General features: G+C 43.0%; 1 protein-coding gene across 6 annotated transcripts in view; it reads right to left on the minus strand.

Annotated features, from left to right (window-relative positions):
• Nucleotides 1–27,126, minus strand: part of ANO4 (anoctamin 4) — a 427,540-nt gene that overhangs the window by 114,317 nt on the left and 286,097 nt on the right. For all 6 annotated transcript variants that reach the window (XM_070454084.1, XM_070454083.1, XM_070454082.1 and 3 more), the window contains 2 exons: nt 23,753–23,797; nt 13,995–14,126 (listed from right to left, as the gene is read on the minus strand). In XM_070454084.1, coding sequence (XP_070310185.1) covers nt 13,995–14,126; nt 23,753–23,797 — 177 coding nt within the window. The remainder of the gene's footprint in view (nt 1–13,994; nt 14,127–23,752; nt 23,798–27,126) is intronic.

The raw sequence follows: 27,126 nt of genomic DNA on the forward strand, positions 1-27,126 counted from the left end.
CAAATCTAGTGTATTAAAAAGCAGAGACATCACTTGGCCAACAAAGGTCCATACAGTCAAAGCTATGGTTTTTCCAGTAGTCATGTATGGATGTGAGAGCTGGACTATAAGGAAGGCTGAGCAATGAAGAACTGATGTTTTCAAATTGTGGTGCTGGAGAAGACTCTTCAGAGTCTCTTGGACTGCAAGGAGATCAAACCAGTCAATCCTAAAGGAAATCAACTCTGAATATTCACTGGAAGGACTGATAGCTGAAGCTGAAGCTCCAATACTTTGGTTACCTGATGGGAAGGGCCGACTCACTGGAAAAGACCCTGATGCTGGGAAAGACTGAAGGCAAAAGGAGAAGCGGGCAGCAGAGAATGAGATGGCTAGATAGCATCACCGACTCAATGGACACGAATCTGAGCAAACTCCAGGAGACGGTGGAGGACAGAGGAGCCTGCTGGGCTATAGTCTGTGGGGTTGCAGAGGGTCAGACACGACTTAGCGACTGAACAACAAGCAGCTGCCATGGTGTAGGATCATCCAGTCTATCTGGCCCAGGAGACTGGGGTGAGGGAGGGAGAAGCTGCTCTATGCGCCATGCCAAGGAGTCTGAACTTGATCCCAAAGGACACAGGGAACCTTTGAAAGCTGCTAAGCGAGGAAGAGATGCTGCCACATGGGGCAGAGCATGGAATTCACAGCTGAGTGTGCCCGGCTAAGCAGCTGAGGAGAGGAGGAAATCCATCCTAAGCCTGCCAGCCAACCTGTGGGCTGCGGATTCCTGGAGGAAGGGGATTATTCACAAGCGCTGGATGGGCTGGTGATGGGAGCCTGGTGGATGACCTGTGACATGAGTGTGGTGAACAGACTGGGGATAGGGAGAGACGGAGAGAGCCAGGAGACTTAGAATTGTTCGTGCAGGAGTTAGAGGCCAATTCAGTGAAGGCAGTGGCAGTGAGATCAGAAAGGAGGAACTAGGACCAAAAGGCTTTGGTGATGATGGTGGACAGTGAGGAAGATGGCCATCGTGTAGTGGTGACAGCCTTAGTTAGCCGTGGGAAACACAAAACTGACGGTGCGGGTGCTGTGAGGAAAGCAGGAAATGAGAACTGGGAACAAAGACACTGCTAAGACATGGTCCTGAATGAGTGGTTACTTAAGCACTCTTCACCAAGGCTGCAGGTTTAGCCCTGTCCCCTCCTTAGTACCACTCTCAGAGGTTAGAAGTGCCCTGCCCAGGCTCAGGACCCCACAGCGCTCATCAACAGGCCTCCCCCAGCTGACTGCTCCTCGTGGTGGGGTGAGCTGTCAGCAAGGCCGGGTGTGGGCCCACCAGAACCCACCCAAAAAGTGCCGAGGCCACTTCCAGGCTTTTAGGGGCCTCTACTCAGGCCCATCCACCTGCAGACGCCTCTGTTACAGACAGCGCCAAGCAAGGCGCTGTGGATGTGGATGTGGATGGCCACACCCTGGCCATCCCAGGCGTGTGGATGGCCCCTGGGCCAGGCAATGGCGTGTCTACATGTGCGAATCTGAGCTCCCCCCCGCCCCCAGCATGAGCTGGAGTTGTGGGTGGGAAGAGAACAAGTCAGGTGATGGGGAAGCAGAGGGACTTTTTCTCCAAGGCCAAGAGTGAGGATCCCGTGAACTTGGACTTCAAGGTCTTTATGCAGCTGTGTTTCTCAAGGGAGAAGGAAAGACTGTGTTGTACTTAATTGTTAGCATGATTTATTACTTTTAATTATTGAGACACAAGGTCCACAGGCTTCATTTGGATTCTTGCCCCAGGCCTTACAGTTGTTACCGGCAGGGCTTGCCCTTTGCTGATTCAAGGCGAGTGATTTAAAAGAGATGAATCTATTGTCTTTCGTCCCCAGACTCTAATGAAGATAAATGAGAGCCAGCAGGTAAGGCTGAGCTCGAGGAATCCGACTCTTCGGGAAAGATGGTTTCCAGCTCCTGCCCACTGTGTAACTCAGACAACTGGCTCACCCTCTCTGGTCCATGCCCTCAATGGCTGTATGAAGACCTCGAAGTCCAAGTTCACAGGATCCTCATTGTTGGCTGTGAAGTCGCTCCACTTCCCCACAGCCTGACCTCTTCTCTTCCCACACACAGCTCCATCTCACGCTAGGGTGGGGCTCAGACTCAACACATGTGGACACCCCGTCCCCAGCCTGGGCGCCATCCCCACCCCCTGCCTGACACTGTCATACGATACACCAGTCTCATGGGGAGTCTGGTATTTAGTGAGCACTTGATAAACATTAGCTGGGGTATCATGGAAGGGGCAGGAGTTACCCCGAAACCCGCTTGTTCCTATGCGGCCCTGGGTAAACTATCTAATTCTCTGAGTCTGGGTTCCACATCTCCATAAATGGAGGATAATAAAATTATGTTGCAGTGTTGCTGCAGAAGCCAAAGGACATAATGAATAAAGAACATGTGGCACAGAGCCCAGCACTGGGCACTCCTCCTCTGACCACTGTGATTCCACGTGACACCACGCACATGTCACTACATCATACACACTCCACCCCAGCTATGAGGTTGGGTCCCTTACCTACTGCCAACTGAAGTTAACGCTTCCTTATTCTATGATATTTAAATTTGGCATTTCTTCCCTTTTCCTTTAGGTGTTCTAAATTGCCTCTTACCACTTTGATGAGTCTAACAGCCTCTTTCCTATCAAATTTAACACGCTCAAGTTAATATTTTAACTAAATAAATACATATATACAAATATACATGGGGTGTCCTTGAAATGGATCAGTGGTAAAGAATATGCTTGCAATACAGGAGATGAGGGTTCCATCTCTGGGTTGGGAAGATCCCCAGAGAAGGAAATGGCAATCCACTCCAGTATTCTTGCCTGGGAAATCCCATGGACAGAGGAGCCTGGTGGGCTACAGTCAATGGAGTTGCAAAGAGTTGTACATGACTTAGCTACTAAACAACATAAATATACATATGAACATACAGTAACATAACTATTGTTCTACTATAGCACAGTGCTTGCTATAGAATACAAAAGCACTTATTAAATGAATAAGCTGATAAATGTTAAAGAACTGTTTATTCAAAGATGGATAGATGGCAATAAAAGAATTCTAAGAGACCTATTCCAAGTCGGTCGCACAAACACTAAAAGAACACGGCTGATGAACCAGTGGATCTCCAGACACACAAAAGGACACTTTCCCCACATGATTAGGTGACCTCTCTGTGTCTTCACCTGAAGTCACTAAGTTATGTGCTCCCTAAAAGGAGCTACATCATCTTTAAGAAACATACATCTCAGGCTACGCAGCTTGCTACACTTTCAGTTTAAAACTTTCTAGGAAGGAGATCTGCTTCCCCTGACTCTATGGATCAATACCAACAAGCTGCATACTGAGGATTCTAATGCAGAATAAGTGTGTGTGATACAATGAGTGTTTCGAGATGGCTCGAAGTCATGGGGGCGCTAAAACAACATTAATCCTACAGAAATCAATCTCAGCCTCTCTGTGCCTAAAGGACTCTCTCAAGATTTCAGATCAATGAAAACAACACAAAAACTCCAAACATTGAAAAGAAAATACAGTTAAAAGCACATGCTAGAAAAATCAGTATCTTTAGATAGCTAGGCTGAGAGACTTTAGAAAACATGCACGTTATTGATCAATAAATGCAAAATGGTAATGTAGCCTGGCTTAGTTGAGGCTGCTATAACAAATTACCATAAACAGGTGGCTAAGTCGCTTCCATCATGTCTGACTCTGCAACCCTATGGACCATAACCTGCCAGGCTCCTCTGTCCATGGGATTCTCCAGGCAAGAATACTGGAGTGGGTTGCCATTCCCTCCTTCTGGAAACGATCCTGACACAGGGATCAAACCGAGGTCTCCCGCACTGCAGGTAAATGCTTCACTCTCTGAGCTAGGGGGCAGCACTTGGAATCCAGTAGAGTGAAAGTGAAAGTCGCTTAGTCATATCTGACTCTTTGCAACCCCATGGACTATACATTCCATGGACTTCTCTAGGCCAGAATACTGAAGTGGGTAGCCTTTCCCTTCTCAAGGGGATCTTCCCAACGCAGGGATCGAACCTAGGTCTCCTGCATTGCAGGTGGACTTTTTACTAGTTGAGCCGCAAGAGAAGCTCAAGAATACTGAAGTGGGTAGCCTATCCCTTCTCCAGTGGATCTTCTCGACCCAGGAATTGAACCAGGGTCTCCTGCATTGTAGGTGGATTCTTTACCAACTGAGCTATCAAGGAACCTAGTAAGCATCATATACATAGCAGCTGTCATTATTCCTTCAGTAAACTCCCTACTGTTGTGCTGAATTACCTTGTCTGAAATTGAGTTTGAGAGGAGTCTTCTGAACTACAATGCTTCAATAAAATGACTGCCCTTAAAGCTGACCCCTTTGGAGAACGAAATGTCAACCGACTCCAGTATTCCTGCCTGGAAAATACCATGGATAGAGGAGCCTGGCAAGCTACAGTTCATGGTGTCACAAAGAGGCAAACACAACAACAACGTTGACAGCCTCGGGCCCCTCAGCTGGCTAGTGCAGGAGAGTCCTCTGTGGGCCAGACATTCAGGTGTTCACACAATCATGGCTGATAAGCAGCCTGTGGGACCCCTTCTGGTGACGTCACATAAAATGAACAAATGGCATCATGCACTGGCTTTTAAACATGCATACCCAAACATTTGCTTTTATTGCTTCTCAAACATGGATATATATTCAAATGGAAGGTGAGGCTATTTGCTTGTTAATCAGTTCCCAACTTTCATTTTTGTAAACCGCTGTTCAAACATCAAAGATGTACAAGCAGGTTAGTTTAGGGTAGACTGCAGTTTTCTGCTGAAGATACACCAAAACTCCTGCAGAAGGTCATGGCCATGAGCGATTAATTCTGCAGGAGCCCACTGAGGGGCCCACCAGAAAGAGCTCCCAGAGAAGCCTTAGGAGGAGTTTGCTCTAAAGACATCGCTGAGGACACGCCACACCGCCACTGGGATCCGGTGCCCAATGAGCCGAGATGCCCCTGATGTAATAATAATAACAGAAATCGAGTGCACAATAAATGTACTATGCTTGAATCATCTCAAAACCATCCCTCCTCCTTCCAGTCTGTGGAAAAATATCTCCCTTGAAGCTGGTCCCTGGCACCAAAAAGGTTGGGGACTGCTGCCTGAGATGTTTACACTGCTGCCTAGCTCCAAGTCTAGAAGGAAAAGAAAGGTATGTAAGCCAACTTCATGTCAAATGATCTTTTTATACTGTCCATTTCGTATATGTACATGACACATGAGATTAAGATGTCTGAGGCATGAGTTAAATATCTTAGGGTCAAGCATTAGTCCTCATAACAGAATTTAGGGAAGGAAAGATGATCAATCAGTTAGTAGAACAGAGACAAAAAGAGAATCAGTAAGCCAGGGGCATTTTGAAGCTGAACACGGAGGCCATCACTGACCATTTCACTATGTTTTTCAGCCCCTCCTCTGTGTGTCCTGGGTCTGGCAGATGAACGAACTTGACTCTAGAGCCTGAGCTCTGTCCTGCTGCAGTGGCAAGAATGCCAGTTCTGCTGATTCTTTTAGGTCCTGTTCTCTTAGGTGTTGTGATCATTCTGGTGCCACCGGCGGCTAGGCACACAGCTCCTTCCCTCAAAGGTTCAGTCTAGCAGGGAGAGAAAGGCATGTGGAGAAATTCCATTCCAAGTACACATATGACTGATTCACCATGCTGTATACGTGAAACAAACACAACATTGTAAATCGACTACACTCCAAAACCTCTTAGTTACATCATCACTACTGGCCTTCAGTTCAGTCAGCTCAATTCAGTTGCTCAGTCATGTCCAACTCTTTGCGACCCCATGGACTGCAGCACGCCAGGCTTCCCTGTCTATCACCAACTCCCAGAGCCTACTCAAACTCATGTCTATTGAGTTGGTGATGCCATCCAACCATCTCATCCTCTGTCATCCCCTTCTCCTCCTGTCTTCAATCTTTCCCAACATTAGGGTCTTTCCAAGGAGTCAGTTCTTCACATCAGGTGGCCAAAGGATTGGAGTTTTAGCTTCAGCATCAGTCCTTATAATGAACATTCAGGCCTGAATTCATTTACGATGGACTGGTTGGATCTCCTTGCTGTGCAAGGGACTCTCTAGAGTCTTCTCCAACACCACAGTTCAAAAGCATCAATTCTCCAGTGTTCAGCTTTCTTTATGGTCCAACTCTCACATCTATACATGACTACTGGAAAAACCAGAGCTTTGACTAGACGTACCTTTGTTGGCAAAGTAATGTCTCTGCCTTTTAATATGCTGTCTAGGTTGGTCATAACTTTTCTTCCAAGGAGCAAGTGTCTTTTAATTTCATGGTTGCAGTCACCATCTGCAGTGATTTTGAAACCCCAAAAATAAAGTCTGTCACTGTTTCCATTGTTTCCCCATCTATTTGCCATGAAGTGATGGGACCAGATGCCATGATCTTAGTTTTCTGAATGTTGAGTTTTAAGCCAACTTTTTCACTCTTCCCTTTCACTTTCAACAAAGGTGCTTTAGTTCTTCGCTTTCTGCCATAAGGGTGGTGTCATATGCATATCTGAGGTTATTTATATTTCTCCCAGCAGTCTTGATCCCAGCTTGTGCTTCCTCCAGCCCAGCGTTTCTCATGATGTACTCTGCATATAAGTTAAACAAGCAGGGTGACAATATACAGCCTTGACACACTCCTTTCCCGATTTGGAACCAGTCTGTTGTTCCATGTCCAGTTCTAACTGTCGCTTCTTGACCTGCATACAGATTTCTCAGAGGCAGATCAGGTGGTCTGCTATTCTGATCTCTTGAAGACTTCTCCACAGTTTGTTGTGATCCACACAGTCAAAGGCTTTGGCATAATCAATAAAGCAGAAGTAGATGTTTTACTGGAATTCTCTTGCTTTTTTGATGATCCAACGGATGTTGGCAATTTGATCTCTGGTTCCTCTGCCTTTTCTAAGTCCAGCTTGAATATCTGGAAATTCACGGTTCACATATTGTTGAAGCCTGGCTTGGAGAATTTTGAGCATTACTTTGCTAGCATTTGAGATGAGTGCAATTGTGTGGTAGTTTGAGCATTCTTTGGCATTGCCTTTCTCTGGGATTGGAATGAAAAGTGACCTTTTCCAGTCCTGTGGCCACTGGCCTTCAGAGCTAGATAATTCTTGTTGGGGCTCCTGTGAAGGATGCTGAGCAGCATCCTTGCCCTCCATCCCCTTACATATCAGTGGCACTCCCCACCCTAAGTTTAGACAACCAAAAATGTTTCCAGACATTGCCAAGTCACTCCCCTGATTGAGAACCAGTGATTTATAATTTAGTGTTGGTGACCTACAGCTAAAATGGAAGCTCCAGGAAGGCACGCATTTTTGCCTGTTTATTCCTTGTTGATTCCCAAGTCCTCAGAACTACAACTGGCATGGAACATGTGAATGAAGGAACATTTGTTTTAAACACATGCACACACAACAAACATATGCTTCAGATGCTTCCATTTGGAAGTGATCAATATTTAATTTTACCTCACTTTTTATGGATTTTCATAAAAATAAAATCAAGGTAATGATAGAAATTTTAAAATTCAGGGAGGAATATTTTTCTCTGTATCTAACACAAACATTTTTCTGAAAGGCAATTCAGAATTGATCTCTTTCTTGAAAGAGTATACTATATATATATTATAAAAAGTGACATGACTCTTTTCCTAATTTCCTCTTCTCTGTTTCCCAGTAGAAAACCTTTATTATGAGTATTGACCTTAGAAAGTCAATACTCAAGGGTATTACTGCTGATGCCATTTTAAGAATGAAGGACAGAGCTACTGAAACAGGCCAACACTCACAGGCAAGAAGAAGAAGAGGAATAAATTAATTCCTGAATGGACTTGTCTGTCATAGTCATCTGATTTGACCAGAGTTTAATTTATCTCAGAGAGTTGGTGGGCCTGCCTGAGGGCTGTCACGTGATAAAAAATAGCAGAGAGAGAGAGCTCTTAAAGAGAGTGTAGGTGCGATTTTGCACCCACCATACCAACCACCACTAGGGGAAATTTGGCAACGTCTGGAGACATTTTGATTTTAGCAACTAAGGAAGGGTAGGGGGCAGGACACTGCTATTTGCATCTAATGGATAGAAGTCATGGTGCTATTAACCGTCCTACAATGCCCAGGGTGGTCCCCCACAACAAGATTCACTCAGTCGAAAATGTCAGCAGTGCCAAGGTTGAGAGACCCTGCAATAGAGCATGATGTTTAAGAGCATGGGGTCTGATATCTCTCTGTGCAAATCTGAATTCCTGCTTCACCACGGTCCAGTTGTTTTGCAAACTAATTTCCCTTTTCCTCCTGGGCACAAAAGTAGTTACATTAGCACTCCTCAAGTTAGGGGTAACTACAGGACAAGTTCTGGTGCATGGAATGTGGGCAAAAGTGCTGTCCACCACTTCTAAAACTGGCTCATTAAAACTTCCTTCAAAACCATTCATATCTTTTTCCCTTCCATAAACCAGATGCAAAGGATCTAGGGGATGGCAGAGCCACTAGACAGAAAGAGCCTGGGTACCTGAATGACTGTCTGGAGCAGAGACAATGCCCCTCCCTCCCTGTGGTGACCTGCAGTAGACCATGGTATGAATAACAGACAGACAGACAGACTTCTACAGCATTAAGCCACGGATGCTTGGGGCTTGATCAGGTAGGTGGGCTAGGGTCACCTCCTGCAGGTTTCTTAATCTCTCTGTGCCTTGATTTCCTCATCTGCAAAGTGGTGATGATAATACCATCTCTCCCATGAGGATTAAAGTTTTTAAAATAGTATCTGGCATCTAATAAGAGTTTTCCCATCTGAGGGTTCACACCATATAAAATGACCAACGGCATTATACGTTAATTTAGAAAGCTAGGCTATTTGGTTTTTAATCAATTCTTTTTAATTCTTTTGTATAATGTAGTTCAAAGTACAAAAATTTAAGATTAGATTTATTCAACTGAACTGAACTGAACTGATGTTATCCTTACTACTTTTATCTTCATTTTATTCATTTAAGTACCTGTCATATGCTAGGTGCTGTGTTAAATATTGGAGAGAGAATATGAGCAGAAACAGACATAGCCTATGCCTCCATAGAGTTCAAAGCTTGCCTCAAGAGTTAGGTGTTAACCATATAATACCCAAATAATTATAAAAACTCAAATATGAAAAATGTTACATGGGAAGCACACTGCTAAAAGAGTACAAAGCAAAGAGAAATGGTCTTTGGAAGGATGGAAGGAGGGTTTTCCTGGAAGGAGGCTTCAGAGCTGAGTTTGAAGGATGAAGAAGAATAAACTTGGGGAAGGAGGAAGGAATGAGAAAGGAATTCAAGGAGAGGAAACAGCATATGCAAATGTCCTGAGGTCAATTATACCCAAAGAACTGAGAGAAGCTGTATATGTCTGGATTGTAAGAAGTGAGGGGAGGAAGGCAGTCAAGGCAGATAAGGCTGGAGAGGAGTTGGCTGCATGGCCAGGCCATTCAAGGCCTTGTAGGTCATCCTCAATAATTTTCATATTTTTTCTAAACAGGGTGAAGTAACATGATTAGATAAGCATTTAAAAAAAACCTCATTTTATATGCTTTTAAAGAAAATGGAATGGAGGTAGGCAAGGGTGGAGCCAGGGGACCTATTCTTTCTGGGTTACAGAGGTGAGATTGTGGTGGCAGAGATGACTGGATTAAAGAGACACTTAGGATAAAAACTCATTAGCCTTTGGAGTTATCTTAGATGTGGGAAGTGGAGGTGAGGGAGGTGTCTAGAGTAGATTCCAGACTTTGGTTTCAGCAACTGGACAAATATTATGCCACTTACTGGACAGGTGACATGGACATGAACCACTTTAGAGGAGAAAATGTCATGTTTGGTTGGAGATGAGTATGCAGTGAGCTAACCTCACATCATCTTTATTCTTTGCTCAAAATATGATTCTCCTATTTTAATTTCTATCTATTCATCTATTTTCTCATTTAAGAAATCATTATAAAGTACTAACTGTGGGACTCAAAAATGGTAATATAGACAGTCTTTAGAGGAGCTTATGGTCTAGGAGAAAGCAATGAAAATGGATACTATTAAGAATTATGAGAGCAAAAATATTATTACCAAGACACAGAACAGTGTACTTCACCAAGAATCAGGGTTGGGGGTTGGAAATTATGGAAGAGTCTCTGGAGGAAACGTCTCTGATGCAATGTGCCAAGAAGGGAGCCTCGGGGAAAGGGTATTCCAGGTGAGGGAAGAGAATGGAATCAAGGAGGGCACAGAGAGATACTGAGGTCAAAGCAGCTCCGTGTGGCCAAAGCATACAACAGGGGAATGGAAGCAGGGGTTGGCTAGTGAGCCAACCTAGGATTCCGGGTTTTATCCTGAGAGCAGAGTATTTTTAAGGCTCTTTTCTACTTTGGTCATTATTTATTAAACATTCCATTGTCTCTTCTCCTACATCATGTACACTCACATACACACACACCCTTACATTTCTATTATCCTTTTTTAAATTCCTGGACTAACATAATATCAAATATTCTGCAAAGAAACCACATGTGATTTTGGACAGCATTTGGAAAACCAGGGATCATGTTATAACTCCCAGAGCTCATTAGCCAGCACTTCTGATCACTTTAAACCCATTAAAATCACTCTTGAACCATCCTTAGGGAAATCTTTTTCTAATTGCACCAAACCACTATTTCCAACTGGACAGCCTGTGTTCTTCAAATCTTACTTATATACATTCATTAAAGGATGTTGTCCATGTGGCATGTTAATTTTCAGAGAGAAAGAAATCCCCACTGCCTATAACATTCAAGACACTTGTTGCCATGGCTGATTCATTTCAATGTATGACAAAAACTACTGTAATGATGTAAAGTAATTAGCCTATTAAAAAAAATAATAATTAAAAAAAAAACTATACACTCCAATACAAAATAAAAATTTAACTTTCTAAAAGAAAAAAAAAAAAAAGACACTTGTTGAATGCTTCCTCTCCCAACGGCACGAGAGAACTGTCTCAACTATCTTCCCGGTCCCACTGAGGTCTGGTTCTGAGGTTTTCTTTGTTCCAACTGTCCCTCTGCTTTTTCCTCCTTAGTTCTCCTACTTTGGAAGCTGATCTTCCACCGATCACTCTTTTCTTCAAACAATGATGCCAGGTTTTCTCATACCCTATGCCCCAAAACAGAAAACTACTTGTGGTTTTTTCAAATATTCTGTTCTGATTCATGCCTTTGTAGTTTTAAACATATGTTACCCTCTCTTTTTAGGATATGCTTCGCCCTTACCTACGTGGACAAGTGTTATCCTTCAAGGCTCATCTCAAACATTTTCTTCTCGTGACCCACCCTTATCTTTAACCAATCTCCCTCCAAATCTGGAGGATGGAGCAAGCCCTCTTGTAAGTCACCTTCAACATACTTCTACAGTGATTTAAAGTGGTCTGCTCTCAGAGGAATGGATAAAGAAGACGTGGTACATAGTTCCAATGGAATATTACTCAGCCAAAAAAAGAACAAAATAATGCCACTTGCAGCAATGCTGATGAAATTTAAAACTACCATACTAGGTGAGGTAAGTCAGACAGACAAAGACAAATATCATATAACATCACTCATATATGGAATCTAATTTTTAAAATGATATAAGTAAACTTACTTACAGAACAGAAACAGACACACACATTTTGAAAACAAACTTATGGTCACCAAACGGGAAACATGATGGGGAAGAATAAAGTAGGAGCCTGGGGTTAATACACACGCACTGCTAGATATAAAATAGGTGACCAAAAAGAGCCTATGGTATAGCACGGGGAACTCGACTCAGTATTCTATAATAACCTATCTGGGAGAAGAATCTGAAAAAGAAGGAATACATGCATATGCATAACTGAACCACTATGTTGTATACCTGAAACTGACGCAACATTGTAAATCAACTACATTCCAGTAAAATTTAAAATTAGGTAAAATGGTCTACTCTATTTACTAAGTGGGGTCAAGGTTCTGTATTATTTACTCTATTTTGTTGATATATGCCCTGTACCCAGACAGTGTCTGGCTAGAAGTAGGCATCCAATTAGTGACTGTTGAATGAAACAATGATTCAGTGAATAAATACCCAAACATGTCAAAAAAAACTTCTCAAATATATGTGAGAGATGGCTGAATACCACCATCCCACAGGCTATTAGCCCTCATTTATTATATAGTTTAAAATATCCATAAAGGTATAATTCTCAGTTCTAGTTCCAAGGGATCCTGATGGGCGACCAGGCACTTCTGATTGATAACTCTGCTGAGAAACTTTGTTCTAAAGCCAGAATATTACACAACATAACCAGCGTGAAGACAAGTAGTGGGAAACCTTCTCTTTCATTTACCTGTGTTCCTCTGAAGTAAAACAACCCCCAGGTGCACACCGTATATTTCACGGATTCTTTCATCTAGCCATGCATCCATCTAAAACTTTTGAGACCCTCCTACAATCCGCTAGGCATCCTCTCAGGCAGGTGAGAAGCAAAGTGAACCTCTGCATGTAAATCAGACTCTACTCCAGAAGGATTTAAAAACAAACACCCGCTTGTGTAAAAAACTTCAAGATGAACAGCACACAGCAAGGGTTTAAATGAAGAGTGGGGAGACATCAACTTTCATCTGTCCTTTTCTCTTAAGAAAACATCCTAGGTCCTGATCTCGGGGTTAACAAGAAATCCTGCTCAGTTCCTATTTCCCACGGAGGATTTAACTAGGATTTCAAGGCTGGGCTGTGAGCTTCATGTCTTCTTCAATAACCCTTTTAAATGTTCACATAGTGGGGCTTGTTTGGCATCAGTCTAACTTGTGGGGATCTAAGGTTTGGCTGAGTTACAGGCTTATGGCACTTTTTCCCTTGCATTACACATTATACATTTTGATGCAGAGCATCTCTTCTTTGATTTTTCTTTTCTCCTTCACCCTCCAGAAATCCAAGACTTGAACTGATTTTCTGTTGCTGAAATGTGCCCCCGCCTTGCACTCTCTGCATCTGGACAATGCTATTTGGTTTATATTTTTCCCAAAGTCAGCAACCTAGTTTTTAAAAAAACTCTGTCACCCCTTTTCTTTCCTTCAGGTAAGTCATTTTTATGGAGGCTGTAGCTATAGCTGAAACAGGAAGTGCCAGGAATTCCTGAAGTCCGGCTGAAAGCGAGGCCAGGTACCTGATTTATCTTCCTTTTAAGAGGCTGTCTTGGCCTGGTTGTTTATAGCCTCTGGCATGGTTTTCTCTGCTACCACCGACCCTGCCCTCTGGCCATGATTTCCTGTCACATCAAAAGCTTCAGAGTCAATTCTTTGTCACTTTTGCAATTCTTCAAAGACTCCATTACTTAGCTAACCCCTTCCTCCCCCAACCACACAAGTACAAAGTGACCAATCACTGCTCAGAGACTCACTGATGAGTCCAGAAGCCAGCTGCTAGGTTATGTCACTTTTTCTGGGGCAACGTGGTGAGTTGCTGAAGAAGGGGGAGTTGAGAGGTGAACTGAGATTTTTTTTTTTTTTTTGAATTCAACAACCCCTCGTTTCAACAGGGCAAGGAATAGACAGCTTCCCTGTGGGCTGGCTCGAGGCAGATGAGCCTGCGGAGGGCTCTGAGCACTGGGCTTTGGCGGAGCCACGAGACAAAAGGAGCCTGAGTCTCTGAATCACCATGCACCCCACACACACGAACAAGCATTCTACTGTGCTGAGCTGCTGAGACGTGGAAATTGTCTGTTATAGCAGCCTGCTTACCCTAAAAGGGATATGAACACACAACAGGACTGCTGCGGGAGACGGGCACTAGGCTGTTCCGTCCAAGGACCAAGGAATCGGAGGCGTGCAGGAGCGGGATCTACCGTGGCTGCATGGACTTAGTAGGACAAGGGCTTTCGCAGGAAACACTCACTGATGGATCCTTTGCTGGCTGAAAGGGGCAGTGTAGCAGTCATTCTCCTCCAGGTCTGGCAGTGTCTCCTTGTCCAGCCTCATTGGCTTCTTAGGTAACCATCTCCGAAACCTGCTTATTTGTTTATCGATCCTGCGGTACATGAAAGGCAAGACCAAAGGGTACAGCATGTCAGCATTGCCCCAAAACACAGGAGGGAGGTCTCCACAGAGCCGTAATTATGACCCACACACTTGACATGCTCACTGCACTCAGGAAACCCCCACTCGACACACAGAAGGAAGTGAACCAAGACCCGGTGCTCTGATTGCCCATGACATCACTGCCATGAGTCACATGTCTACCCACACGCCAGTGGATGGCCAAGGAGTCAGAACGCGGTCGGAAGGCTCCGGAAAGGAAGCGGACAGTCCCTGCAGTTAAGTTCTTCCATCCTGCAGATTCTAGAAACTCAGTGTGTGCTTGGAAAAGCTCCCCATCCGCGGTCAGGGAAGAGCTGAAGCTCTAGTTGGCTTCGGGGGCGGGGCAGAGATAGCACATTCCAGCGTGGACTGTGCGCAGAGAGCTCAATGCCACCGTTTGCTCTCTGGCCCTCGTGCCTTCCCCGGACAGCCTCTCAGCAGACGACATGCTTTTGTTTTTGTTTTTTTTAACTTTCATGTCTCTTCTCAAGCTGACCCCATGGTTCTCACGGTGCTGGGGTGTCAGGACACACATGTGTCACTCTGGCCAGAGTACACAATGATGCCAAGTCAAAAAAACCCAACACTGTCCCCAAAGCAGTTTTCAAGCCATGATCTGCCCCCCTGGCAGCCTCCCCATCCCCTCTGACTTCTGATGAAAACATCTGGCCTCCATGTGACCAGATTCTCAACCACTCACAGACAACTACTAGAAGAGCAAACACCACAACAGACTTTGAAATGATTATGCCACCTCAGGTACCTACACCACTGAACTTTTTTTTTCCCTAAGAGCACACACCAATAGCATCTCTGTGAGGCAGACTGAAGAGGGACCGTTCTCATTTACACATCATAAAAGAGACCCATAGTGGGGTAATTAATTATCCAGCCCAAGTTACCCAGACAGTGAATAAAGTCAGAACCAAAATGCAGATTCTAGACTTTTGATTTTAAAGATCATGCCCATCACAGTAGTTGATAATGGGAATCTTCACTTAAGGGCTATGGAAGAAACACATTTCTCTGGGGATGAAAAACCTTTAAATGCCTTCTAAGTCTATTAACTGAAAACATATGAAATCTGGGCATCTTTTATTTTTCTCTCCAATTAAAATGATTCACATGGCAATTTCTCCTTTACAGCGACACTCCCAGATAAATGGATTATTTTTTATATAACAAATCAACTCCAAAATGAAAAGTAACAGTAAACTCCTCTTTTACTACCTTTTATCTTCAGCATTGTTCCAGCCTCACCACAACTCCCTTCTCTGCTTGGTGGTGACTGTCCTTTTTCCAGAGCCTCTGAAAGTTCAAACTGGAAAGAATTCTCCAGCTTCTTGCAGACCCTCATCTCCAAGAGGACCTGTCCTCATCACATATATACATACAGAAATAAAGATCCTACCCTGGGTCACATAGCCAGAAAAGAATAGATTGGAATGGCCCAAAGACCCAACAAAGCGGGAAAGGTCTACATCTACTTCACCCCTAAGACTCATCTTCTTTCCTCATCATCTTTTTAGTAACAGTGAAAGTGTTAGTCACTCAGTCCTGTCTGACTCAATGTGACCCCATAGACTGTAGCCCGTCAGACTCCTCTGTCCATGGAACTCTCTAAGCAAGAATACTGGAGTGGGTAGCCATTCCCTTCCCCAGGGGATCTTCCTGACCCAAGGAAGCCCCGTTATCTTCTTAAAGACACTTAAATATAGTGAGATGTAAGCCTCAGAGAAGTGATATGACACAGCAGTTGAGAACATGAGCTCTGAGCCTGGAGTGCCTAGATTCAAACCTTGGCTCTGTAAATATTAGCAGTGTGACCCTGGGTAAGTTATTTAACTTTGCCATGCCTCAATTTCCTTATCTGTAAAATGGGCATGATAATGATGCACAATTCATAGGACTGTGATGATTAAATGATCAAAATGTACATAAAACCTCCAGAATGGTGTCAGTGCACAGTAAACATGGCTATTATTACTACGTTTTCTTTTTTCTGCAAAGGCAAGAATTTGAGCAACCAGTCTGCCTCTTAACAGTTTTGTCCTTCAACTTTTCAATTCAAAGTTAATTATGCATCATGAGCATCTATCACTTGCCCAAGTTCAATGATTTAGTCGTTAAATGCAACTTCCTAGGTTAAGCTGGTGGGCTTCCCTGCGGCTCTTGGCTTTATTTCATCTGATTGCCTTGAAAGTTGTTCATGAAAGACGACCCTGGTCCAGAGGTTTTCCATAATAGAGCTTTCACCTCCCACACGTCTTCAGTCTGCAGCACTAATCGGATTACACTTTGCGAAATCCGCATTCTCATGGAATCTGGGCTCTGAGTGCAATGATTGTGAATTTAACCCAGATGGGTACAGTGCTCAGGGTGGAGAAAAACAAAGCTGTAAAAATTCAGGGAACGAAATGGGAGCTTTCTGCAACATGCTTGGGGCACCACTATTTAAGTGAAATGTGGAGATGGAGGGAGAGACGACCAGGCTATGAAAGTGAAAAATGAGGAGGGGGGAGAAGGAGGTGAGGGTGGACTGCTTGGCGTGGTGGAAAGGAGCTGGGATTTGCCCTTGGGATGCCGAAGTCCTGGCTCTGCTGCTTATCAGCTGTGTGACCTTCCACAAAATCACTCACCTTTCTGAGCCTTATTTTTCCAGAGTTTTTAAATGGGATCATCACCATCATCATCATCTCACTGACCTCACAGAGTTGCTAGGAGGCTTATAAAAGAGGATGTGCATGAAATGCTTTGGAGAAACTGCCAAGCAGAGAGCAGGGTTATTAATAACTCTTTGAGGACCACAGAGGTTAATGTAAAGTGATGGAAAGGAGAGGTAGTGGGCTTTTGAAACACTATGGCAGAGGAAAGGCATTCAAAAGATAGCTTAAAAATAACCCCTGAGGGTGTGAGGCAGCCTTCATCAGGCAGCCTGAGCAGAAGCAGGAAGGCAAAGCGTGGACTGCTCTGGTCCCATCACACACGCCAGGCCAGGCCGTGTGCTCACGAGAGAACAGAATGCTCAAGAGTGATCAGCAGTCTGTAGCCTCCTCTGCTTGGCAGAATGGCCCCCAGTGATGCCGGCACCCTAATCCTGGAACCTGTGAATATGAGTGCGACACAGCAGAGGGACTTTGCAGATGTAAGCTGGGCCTTAAATTATGGACAGCATACTGGATTACTCAGGTGGACACATCTAACTAAGCCCTTTAAAAGCAGAGAACTTTCTCTGGCTGGAGACAGGAGAGATGAGGCCCAAGGGAGGTCAGAGAGATTCAAAGTGTGAGAAGGACTCAACTGGCCAGAGCTGGCTTTGGAGGTGAAGGGGGCCAGGAGCTAGGGAGGTGCCAGGAAGCCTCCAGAAGCTGAGAAAGACCTTTGGTTAACAGCCAAGAAATGGAGACCCCGGTTCAACAACAGCAGGGAGCTGAGCTGTGCCAGCAACCTGGATGAGCCTGGAAGCCAGTTCTTCCCTGGATCCTCCGAAGAAGAGCTGGCTGGCTGACACGTTGATCTCAGCCTGTGAGACCCCGAGCAGAGAAACCAGATGAAACCTCCCCCCACCCAGACCTGTGACTCACAGAACTGAGATAATAAATCTGTCTGGCGATGTGTCATAAAGCAATGGGAGACTACCACACCTCTCCAAAGAGCCTCGATCCCATCTTCCCCAGACCACGGCTCGCCAGGTTCCCATGGGCTGAGACTGAGGCTCCACACTCTGTCCCCGGCTCTGGGAACAAGAGTTTGTCCCTCTGTGGCTGCATGACTAACGTGCATTCTTCCACAAACCCACTCCTGTCCCCAAACTGTGCCACTCAGACATCAGTGAGGATCCCCTTCCATCTTGCCAAGGAAAGACACACAGCGCAAAAGCCACCAGGCTGGAAAGCCTGAGAGTCAAGCTAGAGGCCTGGGACAAATCTTTTATCCTCTCAGGGCCTTTGTATCCTCGTCTTTAAAATGATCACTCAGATGTTCTCTAATATATGTGGCTGGTGACTTCAGAGGTCATATCTTGGCTATACCATTTCAGACAAGCCTTGAGTTAATAAAGAGCTTTCCTTTTCACAAAGCATAATGGATAAATTTTTGTACAGAATGATGACTCTGGAGTCAGCAAGAAATGGATTAACATTCTCACTGCTCAGCTCAAAAGTGGTGAGCGCCGTGCTGGGCAAGGGGCTAAGCCTCTCTGAGCTAACACACCCATTACAGAGGGAATTGGTAAGGACAATGCGTAAGCGTTTACACAATGCCTTGGCTGGACAAAATGCTCAATTAAGCGGTGGTTTCTAGGATGAAGAAAATGATGATGACAATGAACTTTTGTTGACCAAGTTCTCAAAAGACATTCAAGAGCCATGATCTTCCCTTATCTATTGAGGTCTGTGCTCCCATGTCTCACAAACATCCCTGAATAAGAGATCCTGAAATTTACTTAGAGCTGAAAAGTCAAGAAACCAACTAACCAGAAAGCATCTCATTTGTCTCTTCAATAGAGGAGTAGGGCTTACTTATAAAGTCTCCTCTGACAGGATAAAGAGAAAATGCTGGTTTAACGATGGAGCATTGACTTTGGTTGGATACACTGTCACTTTGGTTCATCTCTGCCATTTACTGAGCAAAAGCCCTCTTGCAGACTACACAGGCAAGTCAATAAAGACGGACCATCTGCCTGAGTATTTGTGGCCTTGACTTGTCAAGTTAGCATCTAGACCAAAAGGTGAGTCACTCTCTTAAGCAAGTTGTTCTGATGGTAGATCTGGGGTCCTCCCCCAAGGACCAGGTCATGACAGGTGAGGTTCTGGGTAGCTGGAAAGAGCTGGCAGGGGAGCCCAAGCACAAACTAGGAGGCAGACATGCTCCAGAGCCCACAGGCTGCAACTACTGTGCCCGCACACACGACTACTGAAGCCTGGGCGCCGGGAGCCCGTGCTCCACAACGAGAGAGGCCACCGCCGTGAGCACGCTGCTCACGGCAACTGCAGAAAACCCGTCTGCAGCAATGAAGATCCAGTGCAGCCACACGTTAATCAACTAAAAACAAACTAGTGGGCACACACCTCCCACCTTTGCTGGGCTGTGCAGTGGGAAGGTCCTGGTTAAAATACCTTGACCTCAGCTTCCTCATTGGTGAAGGGGAGACTGTGGTGATTACAGAAAAGGCCACATGCAGAGAACTTCACCCCTAACTGATAAACCTGTCTGCAGGCCTTTATAAACTACTGGATGTACACAGAGTCTCAACCTGGATATGGAGGGTGCACCCTGAAGAATCAGAAAACAAGGGGCTTTTTCTCGAGCCACTAACAACCCAGGAGGGAGTTTGTACTAAAGACAACTCAATTAGGCTGAATTAAATGAAACAGGTGACTTCAGAGACACCTGCTTTTCCCCAGATCAGAATACTATAATAATAGCATCAGGTTTCGAACAGTTTGATTACATTTTCAGAGATAATATGCCCAGAGAGCACAACAGATGAGCTTTTTAAAAATGTACTGGAGGCACCGTTCACAGGCCTACGTTGCAGAAAATGAAGCCCTCCTGGATGGATAACAGACAATAGAGGCTTGCCTTTCTTTTTCCTCTTCTTAGAGCCAAGTGCCCCATATTAGCAGTCTCTCCTCAGATAGGAGTTAGGGATCTTGAGAAACTAATGCCATTCTTTCAGGTCACAAGGCTGCTAATTGGGGCAGAGCTGAAGTATCTTCTAGAAGAGTCCAAAGGTTTTGCAACATTTTAGAATATTAATTTTTTAAGATGAGGATGGAAATATCCAAGCCATTCTGTCATGTTGCCTGTATACTCATCTGATAAGACTGTGAAGGCAGTGAGTGTATAACACAGCAGGGATACGTGTTCACTCTGCTGAGCATCGCAAAGGAGAACGTCAGTCAGGATGTGTATGGGGGCGTGGTGGAAAAAGAATGAGTAGTGATGAGACTTCAGCTACCAGTCACCCACAGTCATCAGATTTATTACTTCATAAGTGTATCTTTTACAGGCTATATTCATACTATTTGGTGAAAGTAAAAATAAAATAAGGCAGAAGAACAGTGATAAATTTCCTTTCTTGACTAGATAGGTAATGCGCAATATCCCTAAGTCTGCTCAAAGGTAAGTGTCAAAGCATCCTTTAATAGACCAAGTATGTGCATAAAAAGAGCACTTACTCCACAAATACATATCTGGATTATATGCATGTGCTTCATGGTGTCAGGTGACATTTCACAAAGATATTTGTGAAATGATGCTTTATTTTTCTGCCTGCTCAGAAACCTCACAATTTTTAATTCTTGTCCCTTATTCTGCAAGGAGGTAGGTTTGTTTCCAGGGTGCTCTTGTGGATTAATGAAGTAAAATATCATTTGGAAGAATGAAACTAAAAGCTAAATTAAGTATCCATATTTAGGATAGCATGAGGATCTCAGAATATCGAAGTCAATATCTTACTACTGGTGTATGACTAGGATAACAAGTTACAGACATGCCCTGCAATTTGGAATGTCATCTCTGGCTAGAGATACCTATTCTTCATCATTTAAATCAGCCAGTCCTGAGGTGAAGAGTTAAAGTAGATACAAAATTTTCTGACAAACTGCTTTAAAAAATTTGCACAGTCTTCAATAAGTAATACCACCACGCTGATATCCTAAATTTAATCCTGTGTGGTCAGCAGTAAAGCTTATCTCAAGAGGTCATTCTGAATCAAGGTATCATACAACCAGAATTGGGATTTTTTTCCCTCTATTTTGACCCAGAGCCTGCGGGTGCCTTTTAAGGACTCAATTCTACGGTTATCAAGTATGCATTTAAGTAGCATCAACTCTTCCAGGCCAAAAATCAGCTTTTAGTAAGCTGTTCTTCCCGTTCAAGAAACAAGGATTTCCCAAGCTCTTATTCACTCACAACCTCCCTTCTGCACACAGAGAGCACATGATGGGCGACACAGTCACAGTCCCCTCTGCTTTCCTCCTCTTGCTCTGTTCTGAGCCCCATCTGCCTTCTCCTTTCTCACCGCAAGCCTTAACAAGGTAGCAGTAAGCCCTCACTTCCTGATTCATCAGGGCCCCCTCCGTTCCCCACCAGCTCTACTTTGCTTTCTGTTACTCTCCTCTCTGCAGTCATCATTCGCAAAATCTACTAGTTCCAGACCAGCAACATCAGCATCACTGGGGATCTTAAAAGAAGTGCAAATTATTGAACCTCATGTCTGGGGATGGACCATCAATCTGAGTATGAAAGAGCCCTGCAAGTGATCCTGACACATGTGAAAGTTTGAGAACCACCATTCCGTGGAGACTGCTAGCACGGTGGTTACCAAGGTGACCAAAAATCAACTCTCATCTCTCATCGTTCATCGCTGAAGAAAACCCCTTCTTATGGGAAATCGTATGCGGTACCTTTGATACTGCCCTCTCCAGTTCCCCTTCTACTTCTTGAATTGTTCCTTTTCATTCTCCCCCCTTCTTCCTGTCTCATTAAAGCAGACCCCTGGGAAATTCCACCCACTTCCCTGGCTCAGGTCATGATGGCTGGCCTGAGCCAGGGGAGCTTCACCACTATGATTGTATTCTCTGGCTTTACCTTTAGCTTCAACTGCTTTGCCATCAGTTGCAAAAGCCTCAAAGACCAACTGTGACACCAATTACCTCAAAGACCTACTGTGAGTCATAATACAGAACTGACAGATAAAAAATCAACATCTGTCTTACTACATCTGTATCTCCCTGAATTCCCACTCTTCTTCTGCCTCCCAACCCCTTAATACAGAAATCTCTTTCTCTCCACCATTTGTTTTCCAAATACCTACTAAGTCCTTTTGCCTATACTTTCCTCCAATCTTTCTCATATACTTTGCTGTTTTACTTGGTAGATTATTTTTTGGCTCTGCAGAGAGCAGGAGTACAATCTGAGTGTTTAAGAGTGAAAGTCAAGGAGACAGAGATTATGACTTGTTTTAAGGAAGCACTTTCTAAATCAGGTGTTCACAGATGGGTTCAGGAATTCTCTGTCTCTAGACATGTTTAAATACAGTCTGGCTGATGATATAACAGAGGTTCAACAGCCAATGAATGGCTGGACTTGATGACATTTGATATCCCATGCAACACTGAGATTATATGGGTCATTTAATCACCATTTTCTTTCAAGCCCTCATTGCTCACCGCTTCCTTGCAGTGCGAACAGTGTTTCAGCCCCCGATCTATGTCTGATGCTTTGGGAAGTCCTGGTTTTACTGTGCTTCTCTTTGTGGCCTTATTTTCCCTCTGCAAATCCTCACACATGTATATGAAGATTCGCTCATTCATTTGCCCTACCTACTATAAGCGAGGCAGTGGAAATACAGAATTGGATGCCTTCATATACCTTCCAGGTGGAGTGCTTACATCAAAGACTACAGCACAGACCTAGCAATCTGAGTTTTAGAAAGCCCTCCAGGTAACTCTGCTGCTGGCTAAAGTCTGAGAACTACTGAAATAGGCTAAAGTGTGCATGAAGTTTTGGTAGAAGGTCAGTATGTGACAAGGGACTCATCTCTGCTTGGTGAATCCAAATGCCATGGCAACTGTCTGATGAAAGAATTGCTAATAAGGATGTTTCTCAGGAAAATTTTTGGAAAGCACACCTTAGTTTCTTTAAATGCCCATTTTCATGTCTTATTTTGTCAAGCACACATGTACTTGATAAAACCCACTTAACTATATCAACTATTCTTCTATTTATCCTTCTGTGCTAAACAGAAGCAGAGTGAACTTGAGTGCTAAATCTCACAGAACTGAACTCTAAAGATTTTCAGACAAAGGTAGTGGTTTCCAAGTTGTTTAACTATCAGCTCAGCTTAGGGAGCACGGTTACATAAGAACAATTAAAAGTTTGGAATTAGATTGCCAATGATCACCATGGAATCAAATGAAAGGACATACTGAAATCTCCTCTTCATCCCCAACTTCTCAAAAACCAAGGAGAAACAAGCTTAGAAAGGCAACATAGTACAGTAAAGGCAGTCCTCATCCAGTAGGATTTTGGGGGAGGTGGGGTTAAAAAAAGAGGGTAGGAGGGCTTCTGAGTAAGGTACTATATCTGCATACTTTATTAACAAAATATTATTAACATAGGAGGACACTACCCTTGGTAGGATCAGAAGCCACCTGAGAGGGTTATTGTCTGCACTTGGGATTTCAAGTTATATATAGTGGAGGGAGTAATTTGCATGGGGGGTAAAAGTAACATTCAGACCAAAGATGCTTTCTAAACAGTGGAGCTTTCTGGGAATTTATATAATAGAATGGGGAACCCTCACCTCTCAAACCCAGCCTCAACAGACCTGCAGATAAATTCTGCCTCCCAAGTGTGGAGAAATCACAGTAAAGACTCTAAGAGGAAAATTTCCATCTTTGCTTACCGATCCCCAACCCAGGCTAACTTGAAATCGCTATTTTTGGTGCAGCAACCAGCTCTCCAGGGACAAAGGCCCTTCCTCCCCATCTTGTCTTTCTAGTCATTGTTGGAGCACATAGGACAAGATCTAAAACAAACCCCATCCCAACAGAACATGCTACTAACCTGCTCATGAACTTGTACCGGCGGGGCAGGTAATAGATTTTTCTCCTGGAAGAACAGCAAAAATGAAGCCAGTCGAGAAGAAAACCCATCGTCAGTTACAGTTTGAACTAGCAAGGAAGGAAAGGAGATTGAAGATAGAAGCCTGTAAGAGGTGAAGAAGAAAAAACTAAAAAGAGATTAACAGTGAGAAATGTAGTGGGAACGCAGGGCATGCATTTTTGATTCATGAAATCGTATGAAATAGTTCCTGTTGATATTGCTTCCTCTCCTTGTCACCATCATTTTTTACACTTGCTCTTTGCCTATAGAACCTGTGCAGATCAATAATTTGGAGCAATTGGTATTTGTATGAATTCGGCTGAGGTCAGCTTTTTTTTTTTTTTTTCAGGATACATAGATTGCCAGCCTGCTCACAACATACATAATTTAACAGGCACACTATTATATTAACAAATATTTCTACAGCACTTTAAGTTTAGAGAATGCTTCTGTCATCTGATATAGGCAAAGGTAATATAAATTATATATATTTTTACAACCAGTATGGGAAGGACACTAACAAATAAGTATTAACAGCCTGCTGCAAATAACCACACTAGCACATATTGTCTAACCCCTGGCCCTTGTATATTGTTAATTAAAGAGGTAAACCAAGGTCCCGGGAAAAATCTTTTTAAAAATCAGACTTATTAAGGGTCTGTTGTACTTCTATGTACCTGCATATAAAAAGTATTACAAATGCAAATTCTGAGTATAGTGTGAATGGAGAACACATGCATTAGATATTTTTAAAAATGCAACCTCTCTTTCCATGGTTTGGACTTCAACCAATGGGTACAAATGAATGAATAGTTTGCATGGATTCTGAACTAAGGTATTACAGAAAATGGGAAGTTTATACACCAAAACTTATTGTGCATATCTGTGAAAACTTAAACACATATCCCATGTTATAAAGAGGCAGATTATAGAGACAATAGAAAAATCAGTGGCTGCCAGGTGTCTGGGCTGGGGGGAGAAGGGATAGACTAAAGGGGATTTCGAGGGCTGTGAAACTATTCTGCATGATACCATAATAGGGGATACATGGCACTATGAATTGTCAAAACCCAAGGAACTGTACAAGACAAGAAGTGAACCCTAAACTTTGGACCACTAAAACAAACACCATCATGACAGAGCATGCTACTAACCTGCTGATGGTAACAACGTGCCAATATCATCCATCAGTCGTAACAAATAAACCACACTAATGCAAGGTATCAACAGTAAGGAAGCTGTAAGCCCAGCCAGAGGAGGTCTATGGGAGCACTCTGTACCATCTATTCAATTTTCTGTAAGCCAAAAACTGCTCTAGAAACTGTCTATTTAAAAAACCTATATCCTTGGACATACAGGTATTTAGCAAGAGCAGGTTTTAGTGACCATTTCCCACAAGAAATCTATTCCTCAACTTCCTTTTAAATATCATAGAAACAAAAATCCAAGGAGACTAAACCTGGGATTCAGAAGTACAGTCTATAGAAAATAATAAAGGTAAGATTCTTGGAGGCATTTCAATGTCCAAACTGATGTTTGAACACTTTGTTGAACTAGTATGTCAGGACAATTCCTCTGTTGGAAATACATGCTAGATAAAAGGTAACATACATTTTAAATGCACCAAGTTGTATCAAGTGAAGCTATGCTTAGGTAAAATCACATCAATATTAATAAGGCCAACTCATGGCCACTCGTTAACAGTATTTCCTCCTAAAATGCTGTCCTGCAGGAATTCCCATCATGTAAAATGATTATTCACAGTTGTTATGGCTTTCATTTTATTGCCTGGATTGCATTCTTTGAATACTGCATAAGAGAAGCATTCATGTTGCTTGCAGGCAGCACTTTTCTGCTATTATGTAATAAACGCACAGAGGTGTTATCTATGATACAGCCAGGCCCTTCAGAGATGAAATGCTTCCAGATACTCAGGGAACTTGCTATGCATCACATCAAGTTTTCATAATCTTCTTGAGTTCTTAGCTTGAGAAGTGTGTTCTGGCAGAAGGTTTTATGAGATTGCTACTGGGGAAGGGGCTGGAGGGCAGGGGCGTGTCAGTTTCCATAGGTTTTACTACCTTATTATTATCAAAGTAGACTTTTTAAGCTCTGTTGGCTTTAAGCTGTTGGCCTGATCTATGACTCTATCTAAGCATAGATTTATTTTCCCTTTGGTCCTTATGTATGACATAGCATTAATTCACATTGATAAATTACTGATTGTGCAAACAACTGTTGATGGAAACAAAATTGGTATTCCTTCTCTCTCACTGATTACATATATTACATAATTTACATATATATGTATATACATACATAAAATTTAAAAAATCCTTGGGTTCCAAGATTTTCTTTGTAACATTTTAAATACAAAAATAAGTGAAAAATTTAGAACTACCTTAGTCTCAATTCCTTTGAGAATTCTGCCTTAAGGAAAATACATGGTAGAAATCTCAGCCTCTATTTTGAATTTGTATTAGGACACAAAGACTAATAAACAAAGAAAATAAGATACACCAGGGAGATATATTACAGGCTTATGAATGGAAATTGCCCTTCCCTAAATGTGTTCCTAGCATCTCTTCGTTTCTAAGACTGTAGATGGTTCTTTGTCTCAATAACTTTCCACAGCTCATTAAGAGCTATACTTTAGAATTGGCCGTTTGCCTAATTTCTGCTCTCTGACCGGGTCGTATTGGCAAATGGTGAACCGAAAGTAGAAAGTACTTAATTCTTTTGTCCCTTAAGAACTGTCCTTGGTACTATGCCCCTCCACCTCCTTTAAGAGATTCTATTATTTCTACATATCTTGGCATTCATAATTTAAGATTTAATACTTAATTTCATTTATATCTAGCAAACAATCACTTTTTCTTAATCTATAGGGAATATAAGAATATTCACTCTGAGATGGACGAAAATTAATCCTTTAAAATAACTAAGAAAGTCACACTAAGTACTTTATATTCCCCTAGGAATAAATATCAATGGTTGTGGTTTGCACAGTATTTATGACTTGACTCTTAAAATGCAAAAATAGTTATTTTTAAAAATAAGGTCACATTTTCCTGAAATTTCTTGAACTTGCTGCAATGGAAGTAGACTTTAATTTTTTTTCTGGAAGGGACCAGTCAGTAAGGACTTGTACCACTGATCCTGACATCTGGCCATTCAAAGAAGCAGGGTTTTTAAAAAATGGCACTTTGGAAATGAAAATGCCACTTGGAAAGTATTTCTTTTTCAACAGTCTATCCTTCTAAGGACTGCATTAGCCAGGCATTTTCACAAAAAGTCATGAAGTCATTATTAGCCATGAAGTTACTTATTGCATT

Source organism: Odocoileus virginianus, chromosome 23 (assembly GCF_023699985.2).
Source record: "Odocoileus virginianus isolate 20LAN1187 ecotype Illinois chromosome 23, Ovbor_1.2, whole genome shotgun sequence".
NCBI classification, from domain to species: domain Eukaryota; kingdom Metazoa; phylum Chordata; class Mammalia; order Artiodactyla; family Cervidae; genus Odocoileus; species Odocoileus virginianus.